Below are 26,544 nucleotides of genomic sequence, written 5' to 3' on the forward strand. Positions count from 1 at the left end.
ATCTGACCGCGGCCTGAGTTCTTGATAGGAACGCGTCCTTTCTGCTTCATCTTGCAGCTTGCAGGACGAAACCTTTATCGCTCGAGTTCGTGTGGCTGGCTCGAGAAAAATTGAAGAAGGAACTGGAAAGTCAGAGCAAAAAGACACGGAGGACGCGTCGCTCCCTCCGTTCTCCCTTTCCTCCTCTCAAACCTCAAGTCGAATCCCGAGTCAAGCACACAAGAAAGATAGCATAGCCAAGTCGCGTCATCATATCGAAGTAGTCGGAAAGAGAGAGAAAAAAAAACGAAGGGATGGAGGAGGAAACGATTCCACGAAACGAAAACGAAAACGAAAAGGAGAGAGATGAAAAGCGAAACGAAGTTGGAGGAAAACCGAGAGAGCGAGAGAAAGCAAAGCGAAAGATAAGAAAGAGTGTTTGTTTTTTGGGTTTGTTTTTGTATGTATTGCAGAAGGTTGGAAGGGTAAGGAGTTAAAAGAACTACAAGTCCATCTCCACGTCCTCGTCTCCCGCTCCTCCTCCTCCCCTCTCGTTGCTCACTCCTCCCCGTTCGTTACTGAACCCTCCTCCTCCACCACCACCCCTCTCGTTACTACTGAACCCACCCCGTTCGTTCGAAAACCCGTACAAGCCCCCGTAGCTTCCCTTCGCCTCGAGCGACGACGGCTGGGATCCGGATCCGCTTCCTCCTCGAGAGAAAGGCGAGGGGACTCCGAGACCTCCTCCGTTGCTGTTGTTGAAGGATCCTCGACGTTGGTCGACCGAGGCGATGGCGACTCCTCCTCGTTCGTTGCTGGTGGGGACGGCGACGTATCCGTTGGAGTTGGACGAGTGAGGTTTGAGATCGAGTCGACGACGAGATTCGACCTCCTGTTCGAGTTCGGTGATTTCCTTCTGGACGCCGTCTCGCTTCTTCTCGAGTTTCGAGAGGGTCTCCTCCTTTTGTTGCTGTTCCATCTGGAAGTCGACGAGACGCCAGCGTTGCCATCTGTTCGTTCAACCGAGAAAGAGGAGGTCAGATCTCGAAAGTCTTCTCGAAAGGAACGAAGAGATCGAGAAGAGAAGTCGACTTACCCAGCATGTCCATCACACTTCTTCCTCGTCTCCTCGCACCACCACCCACCCTCAACCTTCTCCCCTTCCTCCTTCATCACCACATCCTCTCCGACCTTGACCTCCTCCTCCCCGGCCAAAGCTTTGCTCCCTTCCTCGGTCGCACACCACTCCTCGAACTCCCTCTCCCCAAACACCAACCTCCTATCGAACCCACAGACCCTCTCCCCAGCCGCACTCCCAGCCGCCTCAGGCTTCTTCCCCTTCGTCGAGGTCTTGACCGAAGGTTTCTGCTTCTGCTCCTCCTCCTCCTCCATCTTCTCCTCTCCCTCTCCCTCTCCCTCTCCACCCTCCTCCTTCTTCGCCTCTCCCTCCGCCTCCTTCTTCCTCTTCAACTCCTCCTCCTCCTCAGCAGCAACCACAAGCGCAGCTTGTCTCGCCTTCTCCTTCTCCAACTCCTCGACCTTCTCGGCCCTCTCGCTAGCTCGTTCAAGCAAGACCAACCTCTTCCCAACCACCTCGACCTTGTTCTTGCTCTCCTTGATCTCCTTCTCGAGCGTCTCGAGCGAACCCCTGAGCGTAGTGAGGAGAGGGTTCTGACCGTTCCCGTCTTCGGGGGAGGAAGGGTACGAAGGAGGGTAGGCTGCTCCTGACGAAGGCGACGACGAGAGAGCGGGTGCGAGAGGAGCGGGAGGAGCTTGTTCGGCTGCGACGGCGGTGGTTCCTCCTGGACGACGAGCGTAGGTCGATCGAGGAAGGAGGGAGACGAGGGGGACGGCTTGGGCGGCGGCGAGAGCGGTGAGGTGGGTGACTCCGCAGGAAGGGGAGCAGTACCTGAGGGAAAGGTCAGCTCGAGGTTCTCTCGTCGTCGAACTTGAAAGAACGAAGGAGAGACGGGAACGAACTTGGTGAGAGGAGGAATGATAGGTCGGAAGCAACCTTGAGATCGGCACTTGACTTTCCAGGTCGTTCGATCCGGGGTGACTAGAAGGAAGCGAAGGAAGTCAGCGAGGGAAACGAAAACGACGAGAAAGGACGAAGAGAAACTCACGTCCAGTACACTTGGGACAAACGAACTGATCCACCAACTCGATCTTCTCTTCACTGATCCCAACACACTCAGGATGATACCACTCTTGGCACCTGCGAACAAAAACACGAGAAAATCGTGTCAGTCTTCGTTCGTTCCCTCTCGTCTCGTCTCTCCTTCCCTCCCTCCCACCCACCCTCCTTCTCCTCCTCCAAACACCAAAAAGAGAAGTCGCCCACTTACTTATCACAAGCCATCATCGCCTTATCCTCGTCGTACTTGGTCTCGCAGATGCAGTAAACGGCCTGATCGTCCTCCTCCTCGACGACGGGGAGCACGACCGGTGGAGGAGTCGGATCTCGAGGTCGTTGAGCGATGGGGAGGTTGGTAGGGATCCAGTTGGGAGGGAGTTCCGGTCCGAACTTGGGCATGGCCTATCAACGAAGAAGAGGGGAGAAGGTCAGCGACGAAAAACTTGAACGCTCGACGCTCGACGCGAAAGCGAGAGGTCAAAAACGTACCTTCTTCGGATGCGTCCCCGGCTTGGAAACCTTCGGCTTGGGAGCTTTCGGAAGCTTCTCTCCTTGAGGCATCGAGTGGTTGTTGTTGCTGTTGTTTCCGTTCCCGTTGTGCGAACCGGAGGGATCGTTGTGGTTGTTGTGGTTGAAGTTGTTGTGAGAGCCTCCTCCTCCACCACCACCTCCGTTCCCACCTCCTCCGTTGTTTCCTCCACCGTTGGCTGATCCAGATCCAGATCCACCGTTGGCGTCTTCGGGGTTCTTGACCTTCTTGGGTTTCTTGGGTCGAGGAGGCCCAGAGGGAGCGGTGAAGAGTTCGAGGGGAGTCGAGAGCTGAGAGGTTTCGAAGCGAAAACGAACGAAACGAGGTCAGCGTTTGAAGTTCCAGCGAAGAGATCGAAGCGAGAGATGGTAGGACGAGAGAACGAACCTTAGGAGCCGCCGAACCCGTCCCAACCCCACCCAACCCTTTCCTCCAAGCCTGCCCTCTTCCAGGGACCTTGACCTTCTTCATCGGTTTCCCATCCGGTCCGAGGACCCTCTTCCTCCCCGTCTTGACGATAGGCTGCCCGTCCGGTCCAACAGGGTGACCTTGACCTTGGATGTTGCCCGACGAGGTGTTGGTTCCCGAATCCGACACCGACGCTCCCTCGCTTCCGATGGAGGTCGTTCGTTCTCCTTGGTAGCCTTGTCGAACCACGCCGTTGGGAGTTCCTCCGGACAACGACGACGACCCTCCGTTGTTCATCGAGTGCGAGGGCGGAGGAACGAAGGGAGCCTTCTTCTCCTTCTTGGGGAGCATGGGGAGGAGTCCGAGAGGGTTGTGCGAGTACTGAGGAACCGACGACGAGGAGGACGAGTTCGAGTTGTAGCTGGGAGCCTGCTGCTGGTGTTGCTGCTGCTGCTGATGGGAGTAAGGGTGGCTCGACGACGAGTGACCGTTGTGCTGCTGCTGCTGCTGCTGGTGAGATTGCGAGTGGGAGTGGGAGTTCGAGTGGGAGTTGTGGTTTTGAGAGTGTTGCTGAGGAGGATGGACGTGATGGCTGCTGCTGTTGTGGGTAGGAGGACCTTGAGCTTGAGGGAGCGAGGTTGCTGGTGCTGCTGGGACGGTAGGGACTCTCCTTCGACCCATCTTGACCCTCTCTGCTGCCGAGAGAGGTTCCTCAGCTCCCCAAGCGAGAAGGTGAGCTGGGATGGGGACGTCCGATGGATCCGCCGACGACGACGACGACGACGACTGCTGAGCTTGAGCTTGCTGAGCTGCCGCTGTAGCTGCAAAGTTGAAGTTGGGAACGGGGAGGTACTGTCCGTTGGCAGCGTTCGGGAGGTGACCGTTCGGTTGAGGAGGGAAGGCGAAGGCCGCACGTTGTTGTTGTGGAGGAGGGAGGAAGGAAGGTTCGGGTGCTGCTGGGAAGAAGGACGAGTCGAGGTGGTACTGTTTGGAAGCGGCGGGCTGTTGAGACTAAGAATGTTCGAGTAGAGAGTTGGCGTGGGTAGCGAAGAGAGAGAGAGAGAGAGAGAGAGAGGGCAAAGGAAAAAGGGAGGGAAGGAAGGGAAGGAAAGGGTCAGCTCGTTGTTTCTTTGGCTCCTTCCCACACCAGACTTGCTCTGTGAGCTCTCACTTTCCCTCCCTCCCCTCCTCGCCCCCCTTTGGCCTCCTCCCTGCCCTCCCAGCCTCGTTGTTCTCTCCTGAACGAAGCGATCTTTTTGGAACAAAGTGTTCGAGAACCGCTTCCTTCTCCTCTTTCCGATGATCCCACTTTTGATTAGAAAAGTGGGAAGGGCATCGAACGAGAGGGCGAAGGAAGGAGGGAAGGAGGGGCGAGGGAAGGAGAAGCGAGCTGAGCAAAGGAGGGAAGGAGGACAAAGTCTCGTATGGTTTCCCTCCTCTCCCAGAAGAGTGATAGGGATGAAAGTGAAGGAGGTTGGGGAACAGAGTATCTAGATTCACATGCGCGAATTTTCAACTCTTTAGGATGAAGGGTTGACGAGATAAAGGTGGAAGGAGGCATCACACACGCCCCCTTCGCCCTTCTCCTTCCTTCCTTCCTTCCTTCCTTCCTTCCTTACACCCTTTCGCACCCTCCTCCCTCTTGTCCCTGGAACCGATAGAGAGTGCATCCACGATGCTCTCTCCCTTCTTCCTCTTGTCGTGAAAAATTGAAACGAAAAGAACGAAAGCAACGCGACCGAGATTGGGGACCAGGAAGGGAAGGGAAGGTGGTCAGCTCACCTTGGTCGATGGACTCGTTGTTCGTTCGACTCCATCCATCCGACTCGAATCCGCAGATCCAGCACCAGGAGCTGCGGTAGGAGGAGCTTCTCCTCCAAAGCCAGCCATAGCGGCTTCAGCCAGGAAATCCAACGCACTCCCAGCGAACGAGGAGGGAGCAGCAGGAGGAGGAGGAGGCGGCGCGAGAGGAGGGGAAGGACCTCCTTCGTGATTCAAGAGGCGATTCAAAGAAGACATCTTCGGCGCTCTTATGGGAAGAAGAGGTGAAGAAGGGAGGGGAGGTCCTCTGGGTAGAGGTAAGAAGGAAAGAAGGGAGAGAAGGGAGGGGAAGGGGAGGGTGGAGGGTGGGAGGGAGAAGGGAGAATCGCGAGCTTGAGCTCTCTCTCTCTCTCCTTTCCTCCCCCCGACTGCGTAGGACACCGTGCTCCCATTTCTATAGATTCGACTTCCCAAGGGTATTCACAAGGAAAAGCTGAGCAGCTAGAAGACCTTTGTTCTCGAAAAAGTATACCGAGAAAGGCAGGGAAGCAAAGGAACGCGAGGGAGGGGCGGTGAGCTTGAGCGTTCCTTCTCCTTCCAAGCTCAAAGAGGAAGGCTCTCTCTGTTCCACCCTCCTCCAACAGTACAGACTCCATCGAAGCTCGGAATCTACTCTTCTGCCTTCAATGATCTCGTATCACCCATCGATTCTATACAAAAACAAGTGGGAAAGAGCGAGAGCACGCGGTGACCGTCCGTTCTCTCCTCCCTCTCCTCGGGGTCAAATCGTGAACAACAGAGCTCACCTCTTTTTCCCTTCCGTCCCTTCCCCTTCTTTTGATTTGATCTTGTTGTTCTTATCTCGTCGTCTGCTCAAGGCTCCTCTCTTGCGGAACACGAAAAAGCAATGGGAGAGAAAGGAACCATGGCATCGAGAAAGGAAGGAACGGAAAGGAACGAAAAAAAGAAGAGAGAACCGAGAACGAGATGGGAAGACGAGATCTAGAACGGACGAACAGAGACAAATTGGAGACGAAGAGTCAGTTCCTTCTGCTCTTCCGCTCCTACTACTACTAAACGAGAAGAGAATGAGAGGGCGTGAAAGGAGGGGTGATCAGGAAGTTATTGCCCGAATTTTGTTGCGGGCGGTTTCACCAGTGGGCACGACACGAGGTTAAGCTCGATAGCCATGCCCTCAGAAGACCGTCGTGATTGAGATCATCATTTATTTGTCGAGCGAGGGTTCAGGGTGAGGGTTCGGTCGAGGGAGGGAGATGGAGGGGAAGAGAGGGGAAGGAGAAGGAGAAGGGAACGAAAAGCTCACCTCATGGGAAGGAGGTCGAACGAAAACGACGACGACGACGACGAGCTTGAAGAGAGAGAGAACTGTAACTGACTTTGAGGTCCGATAGAAGAAGAGCAAGAAGAGCAAGAAGAAGGAGTCAGTAAAGGAGAGCGAAGCTTGAGAGCAGGAGTGCAAGAACGAGAGAGGAGGGAGGGAGGGAGGAGGTATCATAACACATCACGCTAAGTGACAATGCAGCCTTGTATGTATCGTCATGAAGGAAGACTCCGCAGAATCAACCCCCAGTTCTGACGGTAATTCACATGAATAATCTTTTGAAGAGGGTGTCGGGGAGGAGGGGGAGGGGAAGAGAGAGAGAGGGAAGGAGAGGATAGGAAGGCGAACTCACGAAAGGCAACCCGACGAACACGAGAATCTGCGAGCTCATCCCCTCGCAGATCCTCGCCGCCCCAAGAGAGAGAGAAAGAGAAAAAGTTTCAAGTACGGGAGTACGGTAAGGGTGAGCCTGAAGGAGAAGAAAGAAGAAGCAAAAAGTCAGTCTTCTTGTTCTCGTTCAGCGAAGAAGGAAAAGTGTGGTGGAAGAGAGGGAAGGAAGGGAGGGATTTCAGAAGTGTTTGTTTATCGTCCACGCCGTGTCCACTCACACAGGAGAAGGACGGGCTCGGCGACTCTAGTTTGAATTGAGATATACACAAGAGTTCATCCGCTATGTGGAGAGAGGGAGGTGGGCGAGGGGAGGGGAGAGGAGGGAAGGGAGAAGGAGAGGAGGGGGACGAACGGTTCAGAAAGATGCGGTTGGAGGTTTCAAACTTCGAAAAAGTCCCAGAGTCCTTTTTCCCCTCCCTCCCCCATCTTGCTTCCCCACGAAAAACGTGGTACAGCTTCAGACGACCACCATCTCCATCTCCATCTCCATCTCTTCCTCTCCTTCGTCTCGTCTAGAGGTGAGTTGTCAAGTCTTTCGTCTACAGGAAGCTCGAACTGACTCTCCTCCTCACAGCCTCGCCATGCCCTCCTCCTCCTCCTCCTCTTCTGCAACGACTCCCTCTCCTCCCTCCACTCCCTCCTCCTCAGCTTCCAAGGAACACGCCTTCTACTGCTTCGACGTTCTCTCCTCTCACTTTTCAAGAACTCCTTCGCCACCGCCCCTCTTCGAGAATCCACTCGCAGAACAGTCAGCTCGCCTCTTCCTCCTCTCCTCCCATCCCTTTCGAAAGAGAGAGCTGACACAAGGATCGGCCGTTCGTAATGTTCGCTTGTTTTGATTCAGAGCCATCTTCGTAACCTGGGAGGTCTTGAAGGAAGGGAAGGAACCTAGGCTGAGAGGATGTATAGGCAACTTTGCGAGGTCACCGGTCGGGGAGGGGCTCAAGGAGTATGCGCTTATCTCGTGAGTTCGTCTTCCCTCCCTTCTTTTCCTTGACGGTGGGCTTTGAGAAGGATGGAGGCCGTAGAGGAAGAGCTACAGGCAGCGTTCCGAGTCGAGTCGAGTCGTGTTGAGCTGACCTCGTCCATCTCCTCCCTCCACTCCGACTCTTCCGTGACCTGTCCCTCCCCTCCTCCCATCTCCTCTCCCTCCCTTCCCACCGTCTCAGCGCTATCCGAGACACTAGATTCTCTCCCATCAAAGCCAAAGATCTACCGACTCTCGGATGCGGGTGAGCCTTCCTGTTCATCTCTTTCATCTCCCTCTCGCTCGTCTCGAGCTCACACACTTCCCTGACCTCCTCCCTTTCCTCCTCGCAGCATCTCCCTTCTCACCCCCTTCGAACCCTGCCTCGACCCTCTAGACTGGACCATCGGAACTCACGGAATCTATATCACCTTCCACAACCCTTCTCAACCGAACGTGAGTCCCAAACTCCTCCGTTTCCCTCGAGCTCGACGCGTCGAACTGAGCCGCTCCCTTCTCCCTTCTTCCGCAGCGAACCCTCACAGCAACCTACCTCCCTCAAATTGCCTCCGAGCAAGGCTGGTCCAAGATCGAAACCCTCAAATCCGCTATCCACAAAGCTGGGTTCTCTGGGGATCTCAACGAAATCTGGGACGCCGACGCTTCTTCTGCCGTTGTCAACCTGAAGGTGCAGAGGTACAGGAGCGAAAAGGCTGTGTGCTCTTGGGAGGAGTGGAGGGTTGCTAGAGGTGGGGGTGGGGGTGCGGCTTAGATTGGGATGCGGTTGGGGCTGGGGACGGAGAGGGTAGGAAGGAGGCGGTCTTTCGTCGTTTCCGTTTCTTTTTCGTTTTGCTTTCACTTCGGAGGGACTTCACTTCGTGTTGTAGATAGTCTTATGGCTTTCATTTCCCCCTTTTATTCTACATTCGCGTAACGATCCCGATTTTGATGTTTTTCTCTCCCTCTGCTCTGCGCGCAAAGACGGGAGGTTCGAGACTCGACGTGTTTTCCTCAAAGCTTCCTTTGCAAGGCTCGTCCGTTCTCGAGAAGAGGAGAGAAGCGTCAAGCAGATCGTTAAATAAAACCCGCACGCAAGTAGACAATGAGCTCGAGATTGTGAGAAAGTCCGTGAAGGAAAAGAAACCCGACGCGTCCGAGATCAGTACGCCGCCCAGATCCTTTTTTCTCCCTTGAATCGAGCTGAGGAACGTCACCAAAAGAGAAGGAAAAGTCAGCAGCTGTGATGGACTAGAAAGGGGAGAAAGCCAAGGACTGAACGAACCGTAGAGCATGCATAGGGAACCAACGACGGTGGCGGCTCCAGAAAGGCAGATCATGGCCGACCAGGAACCTCCCGAGGCGGTTTTGATGGAGCCTGCGATGGATGATCCGGCGAATTGACCTAGCACAGCATAGTAAAAAAAAGGGAAGAGTCAGCCATTCGCGGCCGCAGAAAAGAAAGGGGAAGGACGACGACGCGGTCGAAAAGAAACTCGTCGCCTTCGCTTACCCGGACTGTTCACCAACACCGCAAAGCCAGTAAGCGTAGCAAGATCGTGAATCCCAAACAGCTGAGCTGTCACGACAGGGAGAAGACTGCGAACGAAACAAGGAGCAGGTCAGTCGCGTCGAATTTGCCAAACTGAGGACAATCGTTCGTTCACTCACCTGAGCCACATCGACCCAAACATCCCGTACAGGACGCTGAATCCCATGATGGTGTTGTAGGTATGAGAAAACTGCCACATGACGATCTGAACGAGCCTGTAAGGGTGGCGGAAAGAAGAGAGGGAGCAAGGAGATGGTCTGATCGAAGAAAAGAGAAGTCGGGACGCGACTCACCCTCCGATGAAGAGAGATAGAGAGAAGCAATTGACGGGTCCGATTTTATCGGCCGCTACTCCTGCGACGACCTGGTTGTAGAAAAGATGATGAAGGGTTCAGGTTCGGGTTCGGAAACGGCGGAGAAGAACGAGGGCGACGGAGACTCACTCGACCCACTGCTCCGGCGATGTTCATGACGAGGAGAGGCATGGTTACTTTGAGGGACGTCGATTTTGCGAGTTCTGGGATTTGGGCTTCGGTGTAGGAGGTGATGAAGAAGTAGGGAGTCTGGAAGGGAAGGGAAGGAAGGACGGACGCGTCGACGATCAGTTCGGATCGTTGAGATGAACTGGAAGAGGAAGGACTCACCAAGAACCCAAATGTGGCTATGAAGATACAGAACATAAGAGAGTAGAAAGTAGGATTCGTCCAACATCCCTGAGTAGAACCGACGAGAGCACAGAAAAGGCGAAATGTCAGGGAAGAAAAGAGCGAAAACAACTTCGTCCGTCTCGACTCACCTTCGGCAACCAAGGTCGATGAACATGCTTCCCATCTTCGCCTCGCTTCCTCGGAGGCGTTCGGATCTCGACGAGGAAATAGGCTCCAGCCCAGCAAGCAGTGAGGATGAAGGTGAAGATCAACAGGGTGTGCTTGTAGCCGAGCTTGACGATCAGGAGCCGAACGAAGATCGTGTTGATTCCTCCGAACACTCCTGATCCTGAGACGGCGATGCCTGTTTGAGGAAAGAAGCGTGAGACGAAGAGGTCGGGAAAGTGATGGAAGGAGAGAACGAACCTGTAGCGAGACCTCTGTTCTTCAAGAACCACTGCGAGGGCAAAGCCATGCTGAGGAAGAGAGAAGGAGTCAGGATCCAGTTTTGTTCGTTCGAGAAGAGATCTACTCACTACAAGGGCATGCTGAGTCCAAGTCCAAACCCAGAGAGAAATCCTTGACAGACGAAGACTCTGGCGACGGAAAGAAGAACGAGAGAACCTGAGGCGTCAGAGAAGCCTCGAAAAGAGACGCGACGAAACGAAATCGACTCACTGCCAGAGTTTCGTGCAGAACGACGAGAGCAGGAACGACACGAAAGAGATCGCAGAAGCAATCACGAGCATCCTCTTGTAGCCGCTGCGATGAGAAGAAACGAGAAGGTTGAGCTCGAACAAAAGGCCGGAACCACACGTTGAGAGATACGAGACGAGGGACGAACAATCGATCTCCGAGGCGACCAGCTACGAAACTCGTCCCGGTCATGGTCTATGAAGCAGAGAGTGGTCAGCTAGGTCACATTCAGAGGGAGAAGGGGCTACTCACAAAGGCAGCAAGACCTCCAACGAGCGTGAGAATGGACTCCGGGGTGTCTTGAAAAACGTTGGCTTTGAAGTTCTACCATCGCACGAGAAAACAACGAGGTCACCTCGTAGTCCCCGAGGACATCAGTAGAAAAGAGAACGATCTGTGCTCACTGTTTGAAAGACGCCCCAAACCAACCCCCAACCCTGGCGTGTCGAAAAAGCGTGAGAAGGTGAATCGAGTCAGCCCGTCCGTTGAGCTTTGCTCTCTCCTCCCTCCTCTTTTGTATCTTGGTCAGTAGAACTCACCATCGTAGACCCAGCGTATATGAAGCATCCCAACACCACCATCCAAGCCTTCCTCCCACCATCTGGATACGTCCATTCTTCCTCCTCTTCTTCGTCTTCATCGTTGACCTCCTGAGTTCGGTTGAGCTCGTCTTCCTTCCCTCGACCTCCTCCGACAACACGACCTCCTTCGAGCTCCTTGGCTGACCGCTCCTCTCCTCCTCCCTCTCCCGAAGAACGTCGAGGCTTCTCATCCTCTTTGGAACTGAGCTGGTTCGCCGAGGGAGTACAGACTCTTGTTGAAGGCGAAGGCGAGGAGTAGGAGAGGGAAGCGCCATCGACCGCGACGGAGGTAGCCGCGAGAGGTTCTGGAGGTCTTGAGCGGGAGGGAGTGAGATCTGGGAGGATGGACGACATTTCTGAGGGTTCCGATGGATGCGAGAGGGGAAGGGTTGAAAGGGTAAGGTGGGAAGAGGTGTGGGAGGTGGTGGTCGTCTGAAGTCAAGAGAAAAAGAAAAGAAAGGTCAGTGCCGAAACAACCTCGAGCCGGCCCGAAAAAGCTGTCGTTCAGCTGCGAAGTTGGTCCGGAAAACCTTCGGAACGCCTTTGCATTGGAGCTCGGAGGGATAAAGATGAGATGTGGAGGCAGAAAATCTGCTCGAGCTCACCTTAATCGAACCGTTTCGGATCCGATCGCGCGTCTCTCGTCGAGCGATTTCAGTCCAGACGCGATGCTGTAGCTCGTTAATCCTTGAACGGAGCTGGGATGGCGAAGACATCGATGTAAGTGGGCTATTGGCCGATGACAGGGTCATTCAGTGAGCCAAGCTCGTCCGAAGCTCGTTGTTCAGCCCTCTCGACGCAGCCCTCGACGCGAATCCTCTGCTCCCAGCACCTCAACTTTCGACCCGGAAGTAGGATAGAAGTCTTACACTCATCGATTTTCTCGTCTTCTACACGCATTATCCCTCCTCGTCAAAGCTCAACAACCCCTTCTTCTCCTTCTTGGGCTTCTTCGTCTTCTCGACGACCACCCCGTCTCCTCCAACTGCCACTGCTTTCCGTTTGCCGTTCTTGGGGTTGGACGAGGAGGTGGTTGCTGATGTTGATGCTGAAGGGGCAGTGGGTTTGGATTTCGAGGAGGAGGAAGCGGAGGTTGAGGTGGTGGTGTTGATTGGTTTGGAGGAGGACGAAGAGCTCGCCGACGCGTTTAGTGGTGGGAGTCCTTTGGCTAGAGAGAGTAAAGAGGTATCACAGGGAGAGTAATCAGCTAACGGCACTCCTACACCGACAAAGATACCGGTAGAAGCGAGAACGAAGAAGTTGTTGAGCTCGAGCTCTTTGACTCACCTCTCCTTCCCTCGTCCTCCATCTCCTCCTTCGATAGATGCCTCCCCTCCTTGACCACGACCACCTGAGGCGCTTCATCTCCCTCTCCGAACCCCCACTCGTCATCATCCCTCTCCCTCTCCCTCAGATCCTTCAACTCCTGGTCCTCCCTCTCCTCGCTCGTCTGACGTCCAGCAGCTCCAGGAAGAGCTGCCCTCCCGTCGTGAGGTTCGAACGAAGATCCTGAAGGAGTAGGAGCTGGACCACCAGCGAGTTGAGCTTTGAAGGCTGAGAGGAAGGAAGGCGTGCTGGGGTGGATGTAGGACATTCCTCGCATGGAGTTCTTGGACGGTCCACCTCGACCTCCTCCTCCTCCTCCTCCTCCTCCTTCCTTCCCTCCTCCTCCTCGACCTCCCCTCCCTCCTCCTCCTCCTCCTCGATCGTCACCTCGATCCCCACCTCTATCACGATCTCCTCCTCCTCCTCTTCCACGAGATGAATGGCTGCGAGACGACATGGGTTGGGGGGGGGTGCGGAAGGGAGAAGTTGAAGCTGGAGGGAAGGGAGGAAGTTGAGCTCGCTCGCTCTTCCAGTTTGGTTCCTCCTTCCATCCCCCAGGCAACTTCACTTTTTGTTTCTTTTCGTTGTTCCTTCGACTGGCAGCGCGTTTCCATAGACACCCAAGAAGCACAGCTTTTGGAAAAAGAGCTCGGTGCTTGGTTGAAGAATCGAGGAAAGCAAGAGATAAAAGAGGAGAGCTCGTCGTCCCGGAGACCACAGAGCAGCCTCTTTTCCCTTCGCATGGAAATGATTGAAATGCCAAAACTATCGAATAATGTATTAGAAGAAGTGCGAAAGCGACAGTCTACGAAACAACCCCAAGATCTCACCAAAACTAGACGTCGACGCCGACCTTCCCGTCCTCTCCTCCCTTCTTCTCGTCCAAACTCCTCACCCCCTCCTGGAACCTCTCCTTCCCAACAACCTCCTCCAGCCTCTCCTCGGCCTCCTTCCCTTCCTCCCCTCCAATCTCCCTAGCGAGCTGGATCCCCTTCGCCAGATCCTCCACGGCGAGCGGCGACGCGTCCTCGTGTTTCGACGAAGCTTGGAAGACGACGCTCTTGACGAGGGAGGGAAGATCCTTAGCCTTGACGAGCATCGAGTAGTAGATTGACCAGTTCTTCGAGGTGAGGAGAGGAAGCATCGAGGGGAAAGTTTGGAGGGTGGCGAGGAGGGTTCTGCCTTTGTCGAAAGAAGATGTTTCGAGGCAGGCGAGGAGGTACTGAATTTCCGAGGCGAATCGCGAGAGACAAAGTCAGCTTCCCTAATAAAAAGGCCTAGGGACTGAAAGAGCAAGAGAAAGAGACTAACCATCTCAACAGCCTTCTCGTTCAATCCCGTTTCCCCCTTCATCTCCTCCCAAGTCCTGATCACTCCCTTCCAATCCTTCCTCACCACGCCCTGAACTTCCAACAGCGTCGCAAACAGCGAGGCTCCGTACTCAGTCTTCGCACCCCTCCTCTGACCATCAACGAACTGTTCCAGCGTCTCCAAAGCGTTCTCTTCCGCCTTCAGATTCCGTCCCTCCTTCTCGACGCGTGTCCATCGACGAAGGTACATCCGGATGAGATCCTCGAGTGGTGAGCCGACCTCCGACGAAACCGAAGAGTTGCTGACGAAGTGGAAGAAGTCGGAGGAGAGGATTTGGGTTGGTGAAGGGACGGCGGAGTGTTTTTCGAGGGAGGAGAGGAAGGACGACCAAACGCTTGGGAGGACGGCTGGTTCGACTTGTTGAGCGCGAAGGAGAGCGTCGACGAGGAGGAGGGACTGTTCGAGGGTGGTGGAGATGGGTAGGAGAGGGATGGCGAAGGAGGGGAACGAGGGAGTGGAGGGAATGAAGGAGGGAGGGAGGTGGCGAAGGTTGAGAAGGGCGGGAGAGAGGAGGTGGAAGGGAGGGGTCTCTCCTCGATGGTTCGAGAAGAGGAGAAGGATCCTGACGAGAGCATCGCCATGCTGCCTCCAAATAACTGGTGGGTAGGAGGGAGGAGCGAATCTCGAGTAGAGCTTGGAGGCGACGACGAGGGTTTCGAGGGTCGACGGCGCGTCGAGAGCACCTCTCTCCAGCAGTGCGTACGCCGAACCTCTCCCAAGATAAGGATCCTCCAAAGCAGCTGATGCTCGATCCAGCCATCTTCGATCCTCTGCGTCGTTGTTGCTGCTACTCGCCGACGATTGGAGGAGATCCGAGAGACGAGCTTGGAATCCATTCTCCCAATCGATGTGAGTTGACTGTGCGGGCTTCCGTCCGATGCGATCCAACGGTAACGAAGCCAGAGTGCGCTTGAACAGCTGCACGTCCTCTTTATCGTAATCGTCCCTCCTCCAGCGGTAGAGAGCGCAGGCGAAGGCCTCGACTCGTCCCTGGGTGTCCAACCTCTTGACGAGAGGGAAAATGTCCTTCTTGACGTCGATGCCGAAAGACCGAGGATCGTCGATGGGAGCCATATTTGAGAGATGACTGACGAGAGTCGATACCCATCCAGCGAAGTGGGACTTGCACGGGCCGTGTTGGGAAGGAGCTCGTTTTGCGAAGGCGAGAACTCGAAAGAGGGTTTCGACCACGACCGCTTCGAAGGGACGGGCTTTGCGAGGATCGGGATAGGTTTGATCGATGAGGTCCTGGAGGGCCTGGAGATCGTCCAACGATGGGGGTGGGGCATTGGCGAGGGTGCGAGCGAGTTCGAGAAGACGCTGGGGTTGGAGGGGAGACGAAGTGGAGAGAGGAGATCGGTGTTGTACGCTCGTGGCTTTGAGGGATGAAGAGGGTGGGAGAGAGGTGGGTTGAGTGGGTTTGAAGAGCGTGGTGGGAAGGTTCGTCAGGTTTGGCGAAGATGGAGAGGCTGGGAGAGGAGGGTGGTACGGAGGTTCGGCGGGTGTCGGAAAGGAAGGGAGGCTGAAGGTGTTCCTCGTCGTCGTCGTCCAATCCTCGACTCGACTGATGGCTTGAAGAACCTCCTCGAACTCCGACTCCGTGAACGAAGAAGGACTCAACCTCCTCAGTCCCTCGACGATCTCGACGGCTTCCGACGCGTTCGTCGCTCCCGACGCGAGATCCACGATGATCGTCCTGAAGAGCTCCTTGTGGATTTTGATATCGGGAGTGATGGATGCTGCCTGTACGAGTAGTCGAAGGGAGGGAACGATGACTTTGGACTTGGGGTTGGACCGACGAGTGAAGAGGAGAAGCAGGCGAACGAGGGTGCTCCGAATCCACTGGCGTCCGTAGTCGTTCTCTGCTGTCGGTGAAGTCGAGATCGCGCGATAGATGATGAAGATCGACCGGAGATGGTCATCGCCGACATGAAATAGATTCCCAGCGACCTTGAAGATATTCCTGGCTGCCTTGACGACCTCTGGCGTTCCCACGACTCCCTCCGATCCTTCTCCTTGGAGACGTTCTGCCAGAGCCCTCGTCTTTGCTCGATGATTGCCCACCTGTATCTGACTGAGCCAGAATGATTTTGGAGCTCCCTTTGAACGCGAAAAAGCGGGTCCTGTAGGGGATGAAGAGCTCGAGGGGACGCGAAGAGGCGGAGGAGGACGACTCGTCGAAGGCGTTAAGGACAAGGGGGACGAGGGTAAGGTTGAAGGCTCGGATAGCGACGGGTGCGACGAGGAGGATGGGCCTGTTGGTGGTGGTGTAGTGCTGGGTAGGCCCGAAGAGGGGAGACTAGCGTTGGATCGACGAGGAAGAGGGGAGGGAGAGGGAAATTGAGGGAGGAGGAGGGATCTCGAGCTCGCCCGACGAGTTTGAAGTAGAATCGACCTCATCTTGAAACTGCAGCAGATCGGAAACACAAATCAGGTCAGTATACTTCCAAGAAAGGGCATCTTGAGAGCCGACTGCCAACTCACGAGGGGCACAAGAGAGATGAAAGAGAAGGAAGGGAAACCGAGGTGAGCTCGACTCAAACTTCCAGAAGCGATCTAGCAGGTCGAAATCAACATGATCAGACAAAGAGAGTGTCGTCAGTCGACTCTTACATACTCATAGAAAGCTTTGCAAAGGCGAAAGTGAAAATCAAGCTCACGATGTAGGAGAGAGAAGAGGAAGAAGGAGGGGGGGAAAGGAAGAGAGAGGTGTCCGTCGAAGAAGAGGGCTCGAAAGAACAGTGCTGGTTCTGCTGTTGGAAAGGGAAGAAGGAAGATGCAGTCAGTTGTCGCTTTCCTACAGGAGAGATTGCTTCAAGGTTTAGAACTCACTTTTGGTGAGACGTAGAGGGTGTTTGGGGAGGAAAGAAGGAGGTCGGCTTCTTTCGTCGCTCGACTTCAATTCTGCTCTCCTCCCGGACCATCGTTCGCCCTTCGAGAATCCTCAGAGAAAGATTCAGATGCTAATCCACTCGATGTATGTTCCGGTCTACACGACAAACCGATCTCGTATCTCAGCTGAAATCTTTCCTGTCCCCTCGAAGCTCGCGTTTCGTTCTCTCGCATCTCCGCTTCCTTTCCTCACACCTCCTTCGGAAGTGATTCAGACACTTCCGGAGATATCAGGAAGTCAAGCTACTGCACGAGCAGAGAGTTCGTTCATCAAGGTATCGTCAAAATGCAACCCGTCCAGCCTTCCATCCGTTCCGTCTCCTTCTCAACGCGAAGGGTACGATCTAAGCAGACTCGAGATCCTTGAGGTAAGCCTCGGCCTCAGATCCAGAAGCGGCGGAGAGAATCTGAAGAGTGAAGAGAGTTAAATCAGCGGGCTGAGACAAAAATCCATTGGGGAGGCGAAAGGACAGGGGTCGAGGGAGAAGACGGAGAGAGAGAGAAGAGGCGATGGAGCTCGAGAAGGGGGAGAAACAACCTCAAGCAAAGTTGCAGCAAAGAGATAGGATGCTGCTCGAGCACAGATCGCAGACTCTGGAGCTGAAGGCATCATCCCCTAGGGGACTCTCCCGAACGACCTCGATCTTCTCCTCCCCATCGCCTTCTTTCTTTGAACTAGAGAAAGGACACCTTGGACTCACCGCCTTCAACTTCTCCACGTAGGTCTTCTGAGCATCCTCCTTGGAAGTCCCCTTGACCTTGTTCCAGGCCTCCCACTTGGCCTTACCGACGAAATCGACTGGAGGGGACGAAGATGGACGAGAGAGAGAGGGAGGGAGGGAGAAGGAAAGGAGGAAGGTCAGCTTGAGCTTGGACGGGCAGAAGACGAGCTACGTACACATTCCAGGCTTGGCGACGTTGACGTCTCCGACGGAAGCTGCAAGAGCGAACGAAACAGGTAGATGAGGACGAGGGAGGGAGGAGGGAGAGGGAGGAGAAGCAAGGTGAGCTTGGATCTCGTCGATGCTCAACAAGTTTCTCTAGAACGAACCCTGCTTGAAGTTGGCGTAGAACTGAAGAAGAAAGAGACGAAGAGACATAGTCAGCTCACTGACGAAAGCCTGAAGACATAGATTAGATTCGGGCAGAGCAGAGAGAGGAGAGACTACTGACGATCAACTTGTCGTCGTCCGAGGGCTTGACCTCTCCGGTGGGAGGAAGAGCTCCAACGATAGCAACGGCCTTGTTGAACTGAGACTGAGACATGGTAGGTATAAGAGGAAAGAGGGGAGAGTGAAAGTAGAAGAAAGTTGGGGTTGGTGGTGGGTGGTGGGGAGAAGAAGGAAGGAAGGAAGGGGAGGACAGAGCTGAAGCGTTGGGGTGACGACCTTGTTGGCAGATGGATTTGATTCCGAAAGCAGGTAAAGGCGGTAAATTGACTGGTGAAATTGTAATCTAAACTCTAGGCTGAGATCCATAACAACCTTCAAAAGAGAACATCAGCAATCTTGTCGTCAAGAGAGCCTCTCGTCGCGAGACCTTCCCACTTCGAAGGATCATGAATCCCTCCCCTCTCTCTCGCTTTGTTGCCACCCACCTCCATCCCCTCCTCCCTTCAACTTCCAACTTCAAGATGCTCTTCTCTGCTACCCGATTCTTCTCTCGAGCTGCTGTTGCTTTCGAAGAGGCTGCCGCTAAGGCTCCCCGTACGTCCAAAGACCTCCCTTCACCTCGCTGCCCCTCCTTCCTTCTTCCCCTTTCTTCGTCCTCTTCGTTTGGAAACTGACTTTCAACCTGCTTCTGGATAAACACTTTACAGGTAAATCTCCCGTCTACACTGCAGCTACCCTCGCTAAGCGAAAGCTCAAGGCGGATGCTACTCCTCGTTCGTTCTCCCTCCGTCCCCCTCATCTCCTCCCTGCCCTTCACCCTCCTTCCATCTTCGTCTTCTCGACTCTAACGCTCGTCCGTCCGTCTTATTTTGCTTCTCCTCTCCTCCAGCCGTCAAGAAGCCTGTTTCTGGATACTTCGCTTTCGTCGCGAAGAAGGGTTCGTACCCTACCGGCAGTTCCGACTTTGGATCAACCGCCAAAGCCAACGCTGCTGCTTGGGCTGAGCTTTCCGAGGCTGAGAAGAAGGTACGTCTCCAGCTAACATCTACGCCTCACCTCTCCGCCATCCTTATCCCCAAGGAAGGAGGTTTCAGCTCGATCAGAAGGAAACTCGAGCTCACCTTTCCTTCTGTTTGCCGTTCGTCGCGATCTCTCTCTCTCTCTCTTCCTTCCCTTCCAGTCCTACTCTCCTACTAAGGAGGCCCTCGAGGAGTACCACAGCACGCTCACCAACTGGTACAACTCCTTGGAGCCCGAGGTTCAGACCGTCGCCGTCACCATGAAGGGATTCCCAAAGTCGCTGGTCAAGTCCCCTCGACAGGTCGCTTGGGCTGAGAACAACGGTGCGTCTATCTCGTTTACTACTCTCCTTCATTACATGAGGCCCCACAAGAACTGTTTAAAGCGAAGTGTTCGCATTTCCACGAACCACATCGTTCAGTTGATCAGTTCCAGTCGCGCTGACTCCTCTTCGACCTCCCTTCCCTCCTCCCCTTTCGCTCCCTCCCCTTTCGCCTTCCTCCTCCTCTCCCGTCCTTCTTCTTTTTCGACCATGTTCCTCCTCCACAGCCGGAAAGACCAATACGTGGTTCGAATTCATGGCCAACTACCGGCTTACCAACGACGTCAAGGGAATGCCCGCTTCTGAGGTGTCGAAGCTTTGCTCCGAGGCGTACGCTAAGTCGAAGAACGATGCCGAGAACGCTGCTGCTTCTGAGGACAAGGAGTCGAGCAAGTAGAGGAGGGAAGGCCTGCTTGTCGTGTCGTGAGTTGGTTCGTTCAGCCTTCCTTCTTTCTTTCTTTCTTTCTCTTTCTTTTTCTCGTCTCGTTTCAATCAGTTCTCTCTGCGTAAAGAAGATCGAGGCTGACTCGGTCTTTCACCTCTTCGCTCTTTCTATCTTGTTCTGAAACAGGTGGCTGTCGGTCTGGATGTACATATGAGTTGCATTTGTCGCGTCGAAGGGGCAGCGGTGTCGTCCCGTCTCTACTTCCGCCTTTCTTTACCTAGCTTCTACCACCCCGCAATGTGTTCCGTACCTCTTTTTTCTCCCTTTGCTTTCTATTCCCTTGCTCTCTATCTCGATGCTTGCTCTCCTCCCTCCCTTCGCGGGTCTCGGTTTTCTATCGTTCTCAACCGATTCACGCCCTCGTCGTCTGAGTAGTGCTCAAGAGATGCATCTCTTTCTGGAAGTGAGAACTGATAGACTCGGCTTCTTGTGTCTCCAGAGCAGCTACAATGTGTTTCGGTAGATCTTCAAAGGGCCAACGAGCGTGGAGCTTGGAGACCCGTCGTCGAGGATCGACTTTGAAACCGGCGACGATGTTTGTTCTCCTTCTTTCCTCCCCAAACACCCTCTACGTCTCACCAAAAGTGAGTTCTAAACCTTGAAGCAATCTCTCCTGGAGGAAAGCGACAACTGACTGCATCTTCCTTCTTCCCTTTCCAACAGCAGAACCAGCCCTGTTCTTTCGAGCCCTCTTCTCCGACGGACCACTCTCTCTTCCTTCCCTCTCCTCCTTCTTCCCCTTCTCTCTCCTACATCGTGAGCTTGATTTTCACTTTCGCCTTTGCAAAGCTTTCTATGAGTACGTAAGAGTCGACTGACGACACTCTCTTTGTCTGATCATGTTGATTTCGACCTGCTAGATCGCTTCTGGAAGTTTGAGTCGAGCTCACCTCGGTTTCCCTTCCTTCTCTTTCATCTCTCTTGTGCCCCTCGTGAGTTGGCAGTCGGCTCTCAAGATGCCCTTTCTTGGAAGTATACTGACCTGATTTGTGTTTCCGATCTGCTGCAGTTTCAAGATGAGGTCGATTCTACTTCAAACTCGTCGGGCGAGCTCGAGATCCCTCCTCCTCCCTCAATTTCCCTCTCCCTCCCCTCTTCCTCGTCGATCCAACGCTAGTCTCCCCTCTTCGGGCCTACCCAGCACTACACCACCACCAACAGGCCCATCCTCCTCGTCGCACCCGTCGCTATCCGAGCCTTCAACCTTACCCTCGTCCCCCTTGTCCTTAACGCCTTCGACGAGTCGTCCTCCTCCGCCTCTTCGCGTCCCCTCGAGCTCTTCATCCCCTACAGGACCCGCTTCTTCGCGTCCAAAGGGAGCTCCAAAATCATTATGGCTCAGTCAGAGACAGGTGGACAATCATCGAGCAAAGACGAGGGCTCTGGCAAAACGTCTCCAAGGAGAAGGATCGGAGGGAGTCGTGGGAACGCCAGAGGTCGTCAAGGCAGCCAGAAAAATCTTCAAGGCCGCTCGGAATCTACCTCACATCGCCGATAACCATCTCCGATCGATATGCATCATCTACCACGCGATCTCGACTTCACCAACAGCAGAGAACGACTACGGACGCGAGTGGATTCGGAGCACCCTCGTTCGCCTGCTTCTCCTCTTCACTCGTCGGTCCAACCCCAAGTCCAAAGTCATCGTTCCCTCCCTTCGACTACTCGTACAGGCAGCATCCATCACTCCCGATATCAAAATCCACAAGGAGCTCTACGGGACGATCGCCGTGGATCTCGCGTCGGGAGCGACGAACGCGTCGGAAGCCGTCGAGATCGTCGAGGGACTGAGGAGGTTGAGTCCTTCTTCGTTCACGGAGTCGGAGTTCGAGGAGGTTCTTCAAGCCATCAGTCGAGTCGAGGATTGGACGACGACGACGAGGAACACCTTCAGCCTCCCTTCCTTCCCCGATCCAATCCCCCCTCCCTCCCAACCTCCGCTTCGATCCACTTCCAACCCTCCCCGCCTTCTCGAGGTGCACTCTAAAACCACTCAACCATCCACCACTACCAAACCATCCTCCTCGTCATCTTCGACCGCCGGAAAGGACTCAACCCCAGCCATTCCTTCTTCCTCCTCGCCGTCCAAAGCCCCTACCACTCCCAAACCGGCTTCAAGACCGATCAAGCCCACTACCACTACACCTACCACCGCTTCAACTCTTCACTCCGTACCAAAACCCTCAACCTCGCCCTCTCCTCCCTCCTCATCACCGACCGTCGCGCAGGAGGACCTCCTCGCATTCTCAAGGATCCTACCCACGGCCCCCCTTCCATCGGTCGAAAACTTACTCGTCGTCGTCGACCTCTACAACCGAGCCTATCCGAACAGGCTGTCGGTTGGCCTCTCCGACACGGCCAGGATCGAGATCCTCGTCCGCATCCTCACCTACGTCGCAAGTCGAGCGTCTCCTCAAACCCCTCAGGATCAAAGGCGATCCGCAGGTCTCATCTCCTTCTTCGTCCAGAGGCTGAAAGAATGTCACATTCACGACGACCTCGGCGCATTCGGTCCCGACGACAAGACGAAGCTTCTCTCACTCATTAGAAGGCTCGACAGTCGAGGACGAGCACACTCTCTCGTTCGGCTCCTCTATCTAAACCAGACGCAGGAATTCACCGAAGTCGATCTCAACATCATCAAGACTGGGATGGCACGACTTCCTGTTGACAAAGGCACGCTCGGAGTCGCACGAACCTTCGAGGATTGGGAGAACGGATTCGGAGCTCGATTGGGAGAGTTGATGGAAACGTCGTCGAGTGAAAGCTCCTCTACGGATCTCAGCAGATACGGAACCGACTCGGAATGGCTGCAGAAAACAAGCACAGCTCTCCAAGCTCCCTCTCTCACCAAGGATTTAGCAGTCAAACTACTGCGGGCTCGCTCCGTTGAAGCATCGTCGTCGTCGAAGTCCCTCGTCGTCGCCTCCAAGCTCTACTCGAAATTCGCGCCTCCCTCCCGACTACCCTTCGTCTGGAGGCAGCATGGCGACGCTGTAGTCAGAATTCTCCTCCTCTTCTCGAACCATCGAGGAGAGACCCCTCCCTTCCACCTCCTCTCTCCCGCCCTTCGCAACCTTCACCACCTCCCTCCCTTCTTTATTCCCTCCACTCCCTCGTTCCCCTCCTTCGCCATGTCTCTCCTACCCATCTCCACCACCCTCAAAGAGTCCCTCCTCGTCGTCAACGCTCTCCTTCGCGCTCAACAAGTCGAACCAGCCGTCCTCCCAAGCGTTTGGTCGTCCTTCCTCTCCTCCCTCGAAAAACACTCCGCCGTCCCTTCACCAACCCAAATCCTCTCCTCCGACTTCTTCCACTTCGTCAGCAACTCTTCGGTTTCGTCGGAGGTCGGCTCACCACTCGAGGATCTCATCCGGATGTACCTTCGTCGATGGACACGCGTCGAGAAGGAGGGACGGAATCTGAAGGCGGAAGAGAACGCTTTGGAGACGCTGGAACAGTTCGTTGATGGTCAGAGGAGGGGTGCGAAGACTGAGTACGGAGCCTCGCTGTTTGCGACGCTGTTGGAAGTTCAGGGCGTGGTGAGGAAGGATTGGAAGGGAGTGATCAGGACTTGGGAGGAGATGAAGGGGGAAACGGGATTGAACGAGAAGGCTGTTGAGATGGTTAGTCTCTTTCTCTTGCTCTTTCAGTCCCCAGGCCTTTTTATTAGGGAAGCTGACTTTGTCTCTCGCGATTCGCCTCGGAAATTCAGTACCTCCTCGCCTGCCTCGAAACATCTTCTTTCGACAAAGGCAGAACCCTCCTCGCCACCCTCCAAACTTTCCCCTCGATGCTTCCTCTCCTCACCTCGAAGAACTGGTCAATCTACTACTCGATGCTCGTCAAGGCTAAGGATCTTCCCTCCCTCGTCAAGAGCGTCGTCTTCCAAGCTTCGTCGAAACACGAGGACGCGTCGCCGCTCGCCGTGGAGGATCTGGCGAAGGGGATCCAGCTCGCTAGGGAGATTGGAGGGGAGGAAGGGAAGGAGGCCGAGGAGAGGCTGGAGGAGGTTGTTGGGAAGGAGAGGTTCCAGGAGGGGGTGAGGAGTTTGGACGAGAAGAAGGGAGGAGAGGACGGGAAGGTCGGCGTCGACGTCTAGTTTTGGTGAGATCTTGGGGTTGTTTCGTAGACTGTCGCTTTCGCACTTCTTCCAATAGATTATTCGGTAGTTTTCCTTTAGCTCCAGTCCTTTCCATGCTTAGTTCGACATAGAAACTTGCGGACGCAAACCTCGGCGGTCTGTGGACGAGCTTCTGTTTTCTCTCTTTCAATCGAACATCGAGCTCGTTCTAACATACAGTCTCTGTGGATGGCCTTTCGATAGGTAAGTTGGTTTTCGAACCCGCTCACGGACTCCTTCAGTCTCGCTGCTTTACTCTCTCTCCTCTCCGACACGTTTTTCAAAGCGAAGGATCGTCGTCAACGAAAACCGAAACGAAACGAAAGAAGAGGTGAAGAAGAAAAAATCGAACGAGCTAGTCACGAAAAGGGGCATCACCGAAAACCAAAGAAAGAAGGACCGAAACCAAAACGGCAAAAAAAACGAAGGGCATCGACAACCGCGAAACGAACGATGTCAAGAGCTCTCCCTCTCCAGCACCAACCTCACCCCCTCCTTCACCTTCCTCATCACGTTCCCCGACCTCTTCTCTACCAACTCCCTCACCTCCTCCCTCGGTTCGTCGCCCAGGATCGAAGGGAAGGACGAGAGGACCCGATCCAGAGCGGCGGTTTGGAGGGTTTCGGTCGTGGAGGTGAGGAGGGTGTGGAGGGGGTTCTGAGCGTTTCGAAGAGCAAGAGGAAGAAAGAGAAGGATGTCAGAGAGAGCGGGGAGAGAAAGAAAAGGAAAGAGAGTGGTGAGAAGGCGACGCACGAAAAGCAACTCCTCTCGATCCCTCTCCTGGAATGTTGCCAACGGGCGGTCGTTCACGGCTCGGGTTTCGATGGTTGGGAGGACGGAGAGGAGAGAGGTGATGAGCGTTGGGCGAAGAGTTTCGAGGTAGGGTCGGAGGAAGGTTGAGAGGGCTGGGGAGGAGGGCTGGAAGACGAAAGGAAAGAGACGCGTCGAGTCAGCGTTCGAAGGACGATAGAAGAGGAGTAAGAGAGAGTTTGGGTAGACTCACGTTCAGCTCGACAGGTGGATACGCCATAGCTCCTCGAATCCGATCGGAAATCCTGGATTCGAAGCCTTCGAGAGCGTGGTCGAGCAAGGAGGAGATGTCGGCCTGCGAAAGAGGAAGGAGGGACGCGTAAACGACAAAAAGAGAAAATCTGTCAACCTCATTCGACGACTCGGGACTCGAATGTAACGATGCTCGAACTCTGCGCGAGAAGAAGATGGAGAAGACACGAGCGACTCACCACCAACCTCTCCCAAACCTGGCCCAACCCCAACCTCTCCACCTGCTCCCTCTCCTCCTTCTTCTCCCTCTCGTCCTTCTCTCTCTTCCCCTTCTCCTTCTCCTCCTTATCCTTCTTCTTCTTATCCCCTCCACCACTCCCACTCCCACTCGACTTCTTCCTCCCCTCCCCTTCCTTCCCGTCCTCCCCTCCGTCCTTTGAAGGCGACGGCTTCTCCTCCTCCCCACCTCCGTTCCCGCCTCCATTACCACCAGAAACTTTTTTCTTGGAGCTCGAGGCATTCGACGACGAGGTCGATCCGGCGAGGACGAGAGGTGCTGGACGCGTCGTTGCCGTTGAAGACGAGGTCGAGATTGATAGTGCTGCCTGTTCGAGCTCTGGGTCGGGTTCCTCTGACGATTCCTCCTGTGACTGAGGAAGAGCTGTTCCTAGTCCTGCTGCTGTTGCTCGTGTCGTCCTCCTGCTAGCAGCTCCTGTTCCTCCGACGACGGCACCGACTCCTTGAACGAACGCGTCCAACTCCGACGCTCCTCCCGCTGTTGCTGTTCCACTCGTCCTCGTCTTCCTCGATGGCACACCCACAAACACATCCCCTCCCTCCTCTTCCTCTTCTTCGTCCTCTTCGTCCTCCTCCAGATAATCATCCCCAGCCTCGTTCCCTTCCTCCTCAGACCCACTCTCCGCCAGCATCGTCGCTCTCCTCACCTCCTCGTCATCCTCATCCTCCTCTTCCTCCTTCACTTGCAAGACCTCATCGTCGTCGTCCTCCTCCTCTGAAGCAGCAGCAGCAGCAGGAGCGTTCGACCTTCTCGTCGCGACCCTCTTGCTCGCCGAGCTCGACAAGTACGGAATCCCATCGTCGTCGTCGTCCATAGCGATGGGATCTCGATCCTCCATGTCCGCATCCAGCAGACCTTCCTCCTCCAGTGGATCGACGGATTCAGCTCTGGTGGTGAAGAATAGAGGAGGAGGAGGAGGAGGGAGAGTGGTTGAAAGACGAGGTTTCTTGGTTGCTGGAGCTTGTCCTTTGGAGAGGGTTTGGGAAGCTGATTTCTTCCTCGAAGAAGAAGCGACGGTGTGAGAAGGAGTGACAGAAGATTTGGAAGCCGACGTTGAAGTCGAAGGATGAGCGTGAGGAGTTCTTCGACCTGGGGTGATGGGGGTGGAGTAGAGCGGGAGGGAAGGAGGAGGGTCGGTGCCGGTTGAGGAGGAGGGACGCTTCTTTTGGGATTTGAAGAGCGGAGCTGGTGCTGCTGTTGCTGTTGAGAGGGATGAGGAGGAGACGAGGAAGGGGTCTTGAGCGTGGGAGGAGAACGGGGCGGGGAGCGAGCGAGGCATCGTAGGGAGGTGGTGAGCTCGAGGAGGAAGGGACGAGAGGACGGTTCTGGGAGGGATACAGGGGAGAAAAGAGTCAGATTTTCCTAGAGATTTGACAAGCTATGTAGATGGACGTGCGTATGAGACGCGATTTTGAGTGCTGGAGGGATGGATGGGAGCTCACCAGGAGAGAGGAATGGAAGGAAGGGAAAAGAGAGCTCGCGACCGGAGTTGGTGAGGTCGAAGTCGAAGGAAGGCGAGGAGTCTCGCTGGCTAGGCTCCTATAGTTTACTCGAGTGTGTCGACGGCTCCACTAGAAAGGTCCAGTCCGAGATCCAAGTGTCGAAAAAGGTGGATGTAGGCGGTCGTGAAGGTTGCGAGTCAACTCT

At 54.8% G+C, this 26,544-nt stretch overlaps 10 protein-coding genes across 10 annotated transcripts; 3 read left to right on the forward strand and 7 right to left on the reverse strand.

Annotated features, from left to right (window-relative positions):
• Positions 1-415: 415 nt before the first annotated feature.
• BDY24DRAFT_62269 (uncharacterized protein) lies at positions 416-3,127 on the reverse strand. The gene is made up of 6 exons (XM_076645026.1): positions 2,606-3,127; positions 2,328-2,518; positions 2,106-2,197; positions 1,960-2,038; positions 1,076-1,888; positions 416-989 (listed from the first exon to the last, which is right to left on the reverse strand). Exons 1-6 carry the CDS (start codon positions 2,675-2,677, stop codon positions 482-484), a joined length of 1,755 nt encoding a protein of 584 aa, XP_076496390.1. The 5' UTR covers positions 2,678-3,127; the 3' UTR covers positions 416-481.
• A 2,596-nt stretch (positions 3,128-5,723) lies between these two features.
• On the reverse strand, positions 5,724-6,380 carry BDY24DRAFT_389366 (uncharacterized protein). The gene has a single exon (XM_076640523.1). The coding sequence runs from the start codon at positions 6,328-6,330 to the stop codon at positions 6,040-6,042; it is 291 nt and encodes a 96-aa protein (XP_076496391.1). The 5' UTR covers positions 6,331-6,380; the 3' UTR covers positions 5,724-6,039.
• Positions 6,381-7,013: 633 nt separating this feature from the next.
• On the forward strand, positions 7,014-8,508 carry BDY24DRAFT_389369 (uncharacterized protein). The gene is made up of 6 exons (XM_076640524.1): positions 7,014-7,064; positions 7,121-7,294; positions 7,391-7,510; positions 7,716-7,778; positions 7,867-7,969; positions 8,046-8,508. Exons 2-6 carry the CDS (start codon positions 7,128-7,130, stop codon positions 8,283-8,285), a joined length of 693 nt encoding a protein of 230 aa, XP_076496392.1. The 5' UTR covers positions 7,014-7,064; positions 7,121-7,127; the 3' UTR covers positions 8,286-8,508.
• A 65-nt stretch (positions 8,509-8,573) lies between these two features.
• On the reverse strand, positions 8,574-11,790 carry BDY24DRAFT_389372 (MCT family MFS transporter). The gene is made up of 16 exons (XM_076640525.1): positions 11,592-11,790; positions 10,945-11,418; positions 10,810-10,842; positions 10,658-10,729; positions 10,554-10,600; positions 10,388-10,471; positions 10,246-10,305; positions 10,136-10,185; positions 9,859-10,073; positions 9,707-9,775; positions 9,506-9,625; positions 9,356-9,426; positions 9,182-9,277; positions 9,024-9,109; positions 8,796-8,915; positions 8,574-8,713 (listed from the first exon to the last, which is right to left on the reverse strand). The coding sequence occupies exons 1-16, from the start codon at positions 11,736-11,738 to the stop codon at positions 8,673-8,675; spliced, it is 1,785 nt and encodes a 594-aa protein (XP_076496393.1). The 5' UTR covers positions 11,739-11,790; the 3' UTR covers positions 8,574-8,672.
• Positions 11,791-11,885: 95 nt separating this feature from the next.
• Positions 11,886-12,769, reverse strand: BDY24DRAFT_415284 (DUF4604 domain-containing protein; the record flags this gene model as incomplete). The annotated part of the gene is made up of 2 exons (XM_076643427.1): positions 11,886-12,154; positions 12,274-12,769. The coding sequence occupies 2 exons, from the start codon at positions 12,767-12,769 to the stop codon at positions 11,886-11,888; spliced, it is 765 nt and encodes a 254-aa protein (XP_076496394.1).
• Positions 12,770-13,063: 294 nt separating this feature from the next.
• Positions 13,064-13,883, reverse strand: BDY24DRAFT_389381 (uncharacterized protein). The gene has a single exon (XM_076640526.1). It carries the CDS (start codon positions 13,870-13,872, stop codon positions 13,204-13,206), a length of 669 nt encoding a protein of 222 aa, XP_076496395.1. The 5' UTR covers positions 13,873-13,883; the 3' UTR covers positions 13,064-13,203.
• A 3,231-nt stretch (positions 13,884-17,114) lies between these two features.
• BDY24DRAFT_340653 (acyl-CoA-binding protein) lies at positions 17,115-17,841 on the reverse strand (the record flags this gene model as incomplete). Its single annotated transcript, XM_076637407.1, has 4 exons — positions 17,115-17,374; positions 17,474-17,512; positions 17,627-17,648; positions 17,749-17,841. The coding sequence occupies 4 exons, from the start codon at positions 17,839-17,841 to the stop codon at positions 17,115-17,117; spliced, it is 414 nt and encodes a 137-aa protein (XP_076496396.1).
• Positions 17,842-17,898: 57 nt separating this feature from the next.
• On the forward strand, positions 17,899-19,790 carry BDY24DRAFT_389389 (uncharacterized protein). Its single transcript, XM_076640527.1, has 5 exons — positions 17,899-18,281; positions 18,395-18,460; positions 18,577-18,713; positions 18,868-19,460; positions 19,601-19,790. Exons 1-4 carry the CDS (start codon positions 18,134-18,136, stop codon positions 19,333-19,335), a joined length of 819 nt encoding a protein of 272 aa, XP_076496397.1. The 5' UTR covers positions 17,899-18,133; the 3' UTR covers positions 19,336-19,460; positions 19,601-19,790.
• A 3,050-nt stretch (positions 19,791-22,840) lies between these two features.
• On the forward strand, positions 22,841-23,650 carry BDY24DRAFT_389394 (uncharacterized protein). Its single transcript, XM_076640528.1, has one exon. It carries the CDS (start codon positions 22,852-22,854, stop codon positions 23,518-23,520), a length of 669 nt encoding a protein of 222 aa, XP_076496398.1. The 5' UTR covers positions 22,841-22,851; the 3' UTR covers positions 23,521-23,650.
• A 223-nt stretch (positions 23,651-23,873) lies between these two features.
• BDY24DRAFT_441490 (uncharacterized protein) lies at positions 23,874-26,543 on the reverse strand. The gene is made up of 5 exons (XM_076644619.1): positions 26,340-26,543; positions 24,839-26,222; positions 24,601-24,702; positions 24,351-24,515; positions 23,874-24,254 (listed from the first exon to the last, which is right to left on the reverse strand). Exons 2-5 carry the CDS (start codon positions 26,174-26,176, stop codon positions 24,054-24,056), a joined length of 1,806 nt encoding a protein of 601 aa, XP_076496399.1. The 5' UTR covers positions 26,177-26,222; positions 26,340-26,543; the 3' UTR covers positions 23,874-24,053.
• Between the last annotated feature and the right edge of the window lies 1 nt (position 26,544).

The sequence above is a fragment of the Mrakia frigida genome (assembly GCF_051309035.1).
Source record: "Mrakia frigida strain ATCC 22029 unplaced genomic scaffold BDY24scaffold_16, whole genome shotgun sequence".
In the NCBI taxonomy this organism is placed as follows: Eukaryota; Fungi; Basidiomycota; class Tremellomycetes; order Cystofilobasidiales; family Mrakiaceae; genus Mrakia; species Mrakia frigida.

What these genes read in the sequence shown, in the direction of transcription:
- BDY24DRAFT_62269 (XM_076645026.1), bottom strand. Translation starts at nt 2,677, where the DNA reads ATGCCTCAAGGAGAGAAGCTTCCGAAAGCTCCCAAGCCGAAGGTTTCC. An exon ending in GCGATGATGGCTTGTGATAA is followed by an intron (nt 2,198 to 2,327) that starts GTAAGTGGGCGA and finishes TTTTGTTCGCAG; the next exon opens with GTGCCAAGAGTGGTATCATC. An exon ending in ATCATTCCTCCTCTCACCAA is followed by an intron (nt 1,889 to 1,959) that starts GTTCGTTCCCGT and finishes CCTTTCCCTCAG; the next exon opens with GTACTGCTCCCCTTCCTGCG.
- BDY24DRAFT_389366 (XM_076640523.1), bottom strand. Translation starts at nt 6,330, where the DNA reads ATGATACCTCCTCCCTCCCTCCCTCCTCTCTCGTTCTTGCACTCCTGC.
- BDY24DRAFT_389369 (XM_076640524.1), top strand. Translation starts at nt 7,128, where the DNA reads ATGCCCTCCTCCTCCTCCTCCTCTTCTGCAACGACTCCCTCTCCTCCC. An exon ending in GAGAATCCACTCGCAGAACA is followed by an intron (nt 7,295 to 7,390) that starts GTCAGCTCGCCT and finishes GTTTTGATTCAG; the next exon opens with AGCCATCTTCGTAACCTGGG. An exon ending in CTACCGACTCTCGGATGCGG is followed by an intron (nt 7,779 to 7,866) that starts GTGAGCCTTCCT and finishes TCCTCCTCGCAG; the next exon opens with CATCTCCCTTCTCACCCCCT.
- BDY24DRAFT_389372 (XM_076640525.1), bottom strand. Translation starts at nt 11,738, where the DNA reads ATGACCCTGTCATCGGCCAATAGCCCACTTACATCGATGTCTTCGCCA. An exon ending in TTGGAGGTCTTGCTGCCTTT is followed by an intron (nt 10,601 to 10,657) that starts GTGAGTAGCCCC and finishes TCTGCTTCATAG; the next exon opens with ACCATGACCGGGACGAGTTT. An exon ending in TTCCCTATGCATGCTCTACG is followed by an intron (nt 8,714 to 8,795) that starts GTTCGTTCAGTC and finishes GACGTTCCTCAG; the next exon opens with CTCGATTCAAGGGAGAAAAA.
- BDY24DRAFT_389381 (XM_076640526.1), bottom strand. Translation starts at nt 13,872, where the DNA reads ATGTACCTTCGTCGATGGACACGCGTCGAGAAGGAGGGACGGAATCTG.
- BDY24DRAFT_389389 (XM_076640527.1), top strand. Translation starts at nt 18,134, where the DNA reads ATGAATCCCTCCCCTCTCTCTCGCTTTGTTGCCACCCACCTCCATCCC. An exon ending in GGCTGCCGCTAAGGCTCCCC is followed by an intron (nt 18,282 to 18,394) that starts GTACGTCCAAAG and finishes AACACTTTACAG; the next exon opens with GTAAATCTCCCGTCTACACT. An exon ending in TTTCCGAGGCTGAGAAGAAG is followed by an intron (nt 18,714 to 18,867) that starts GTACGTCTCCAG and finishes CTTCCCTTCCAG; the next exon opens with TCCTACTCTCCTACTAAGGA.
- BDY24DRAFT_389394 (XM_076640528.1), top strand. Translation starts at nt 22,852, where the DNA reads ATGTACCTTCGTCGATGGACACGCGTCGAGAAGGAGGGACGGAATCTG.
- BDY24DRAFT_441490 (XM_076644619.1), bottom strand. Translation starts at nt 26,176, where the DNA reads ATGCCTCGCTCGCTCCCCGCCCCGTTCTCCTCCCACGCTCAAGACCCC. An exon ending in AGGTTTGGGAGAGGTTGGTG is followed by an intron (nt 24,703 to 24,838) that starts GTGAGTCGCTCG and finishes CCTCTTTCGCAG; the next exon opens with GCCGACATCTCCTCCTTGCT. An exon ending in ATCCACCTGTCGAGCTGAAC is followed by an intron (nt 24,516 to 24,600) that starts GTGAGTCTACCC and finishes TTCGTCTTCCAG; the next exon opens with CCCTCCTCCCCAGCCCTCTC.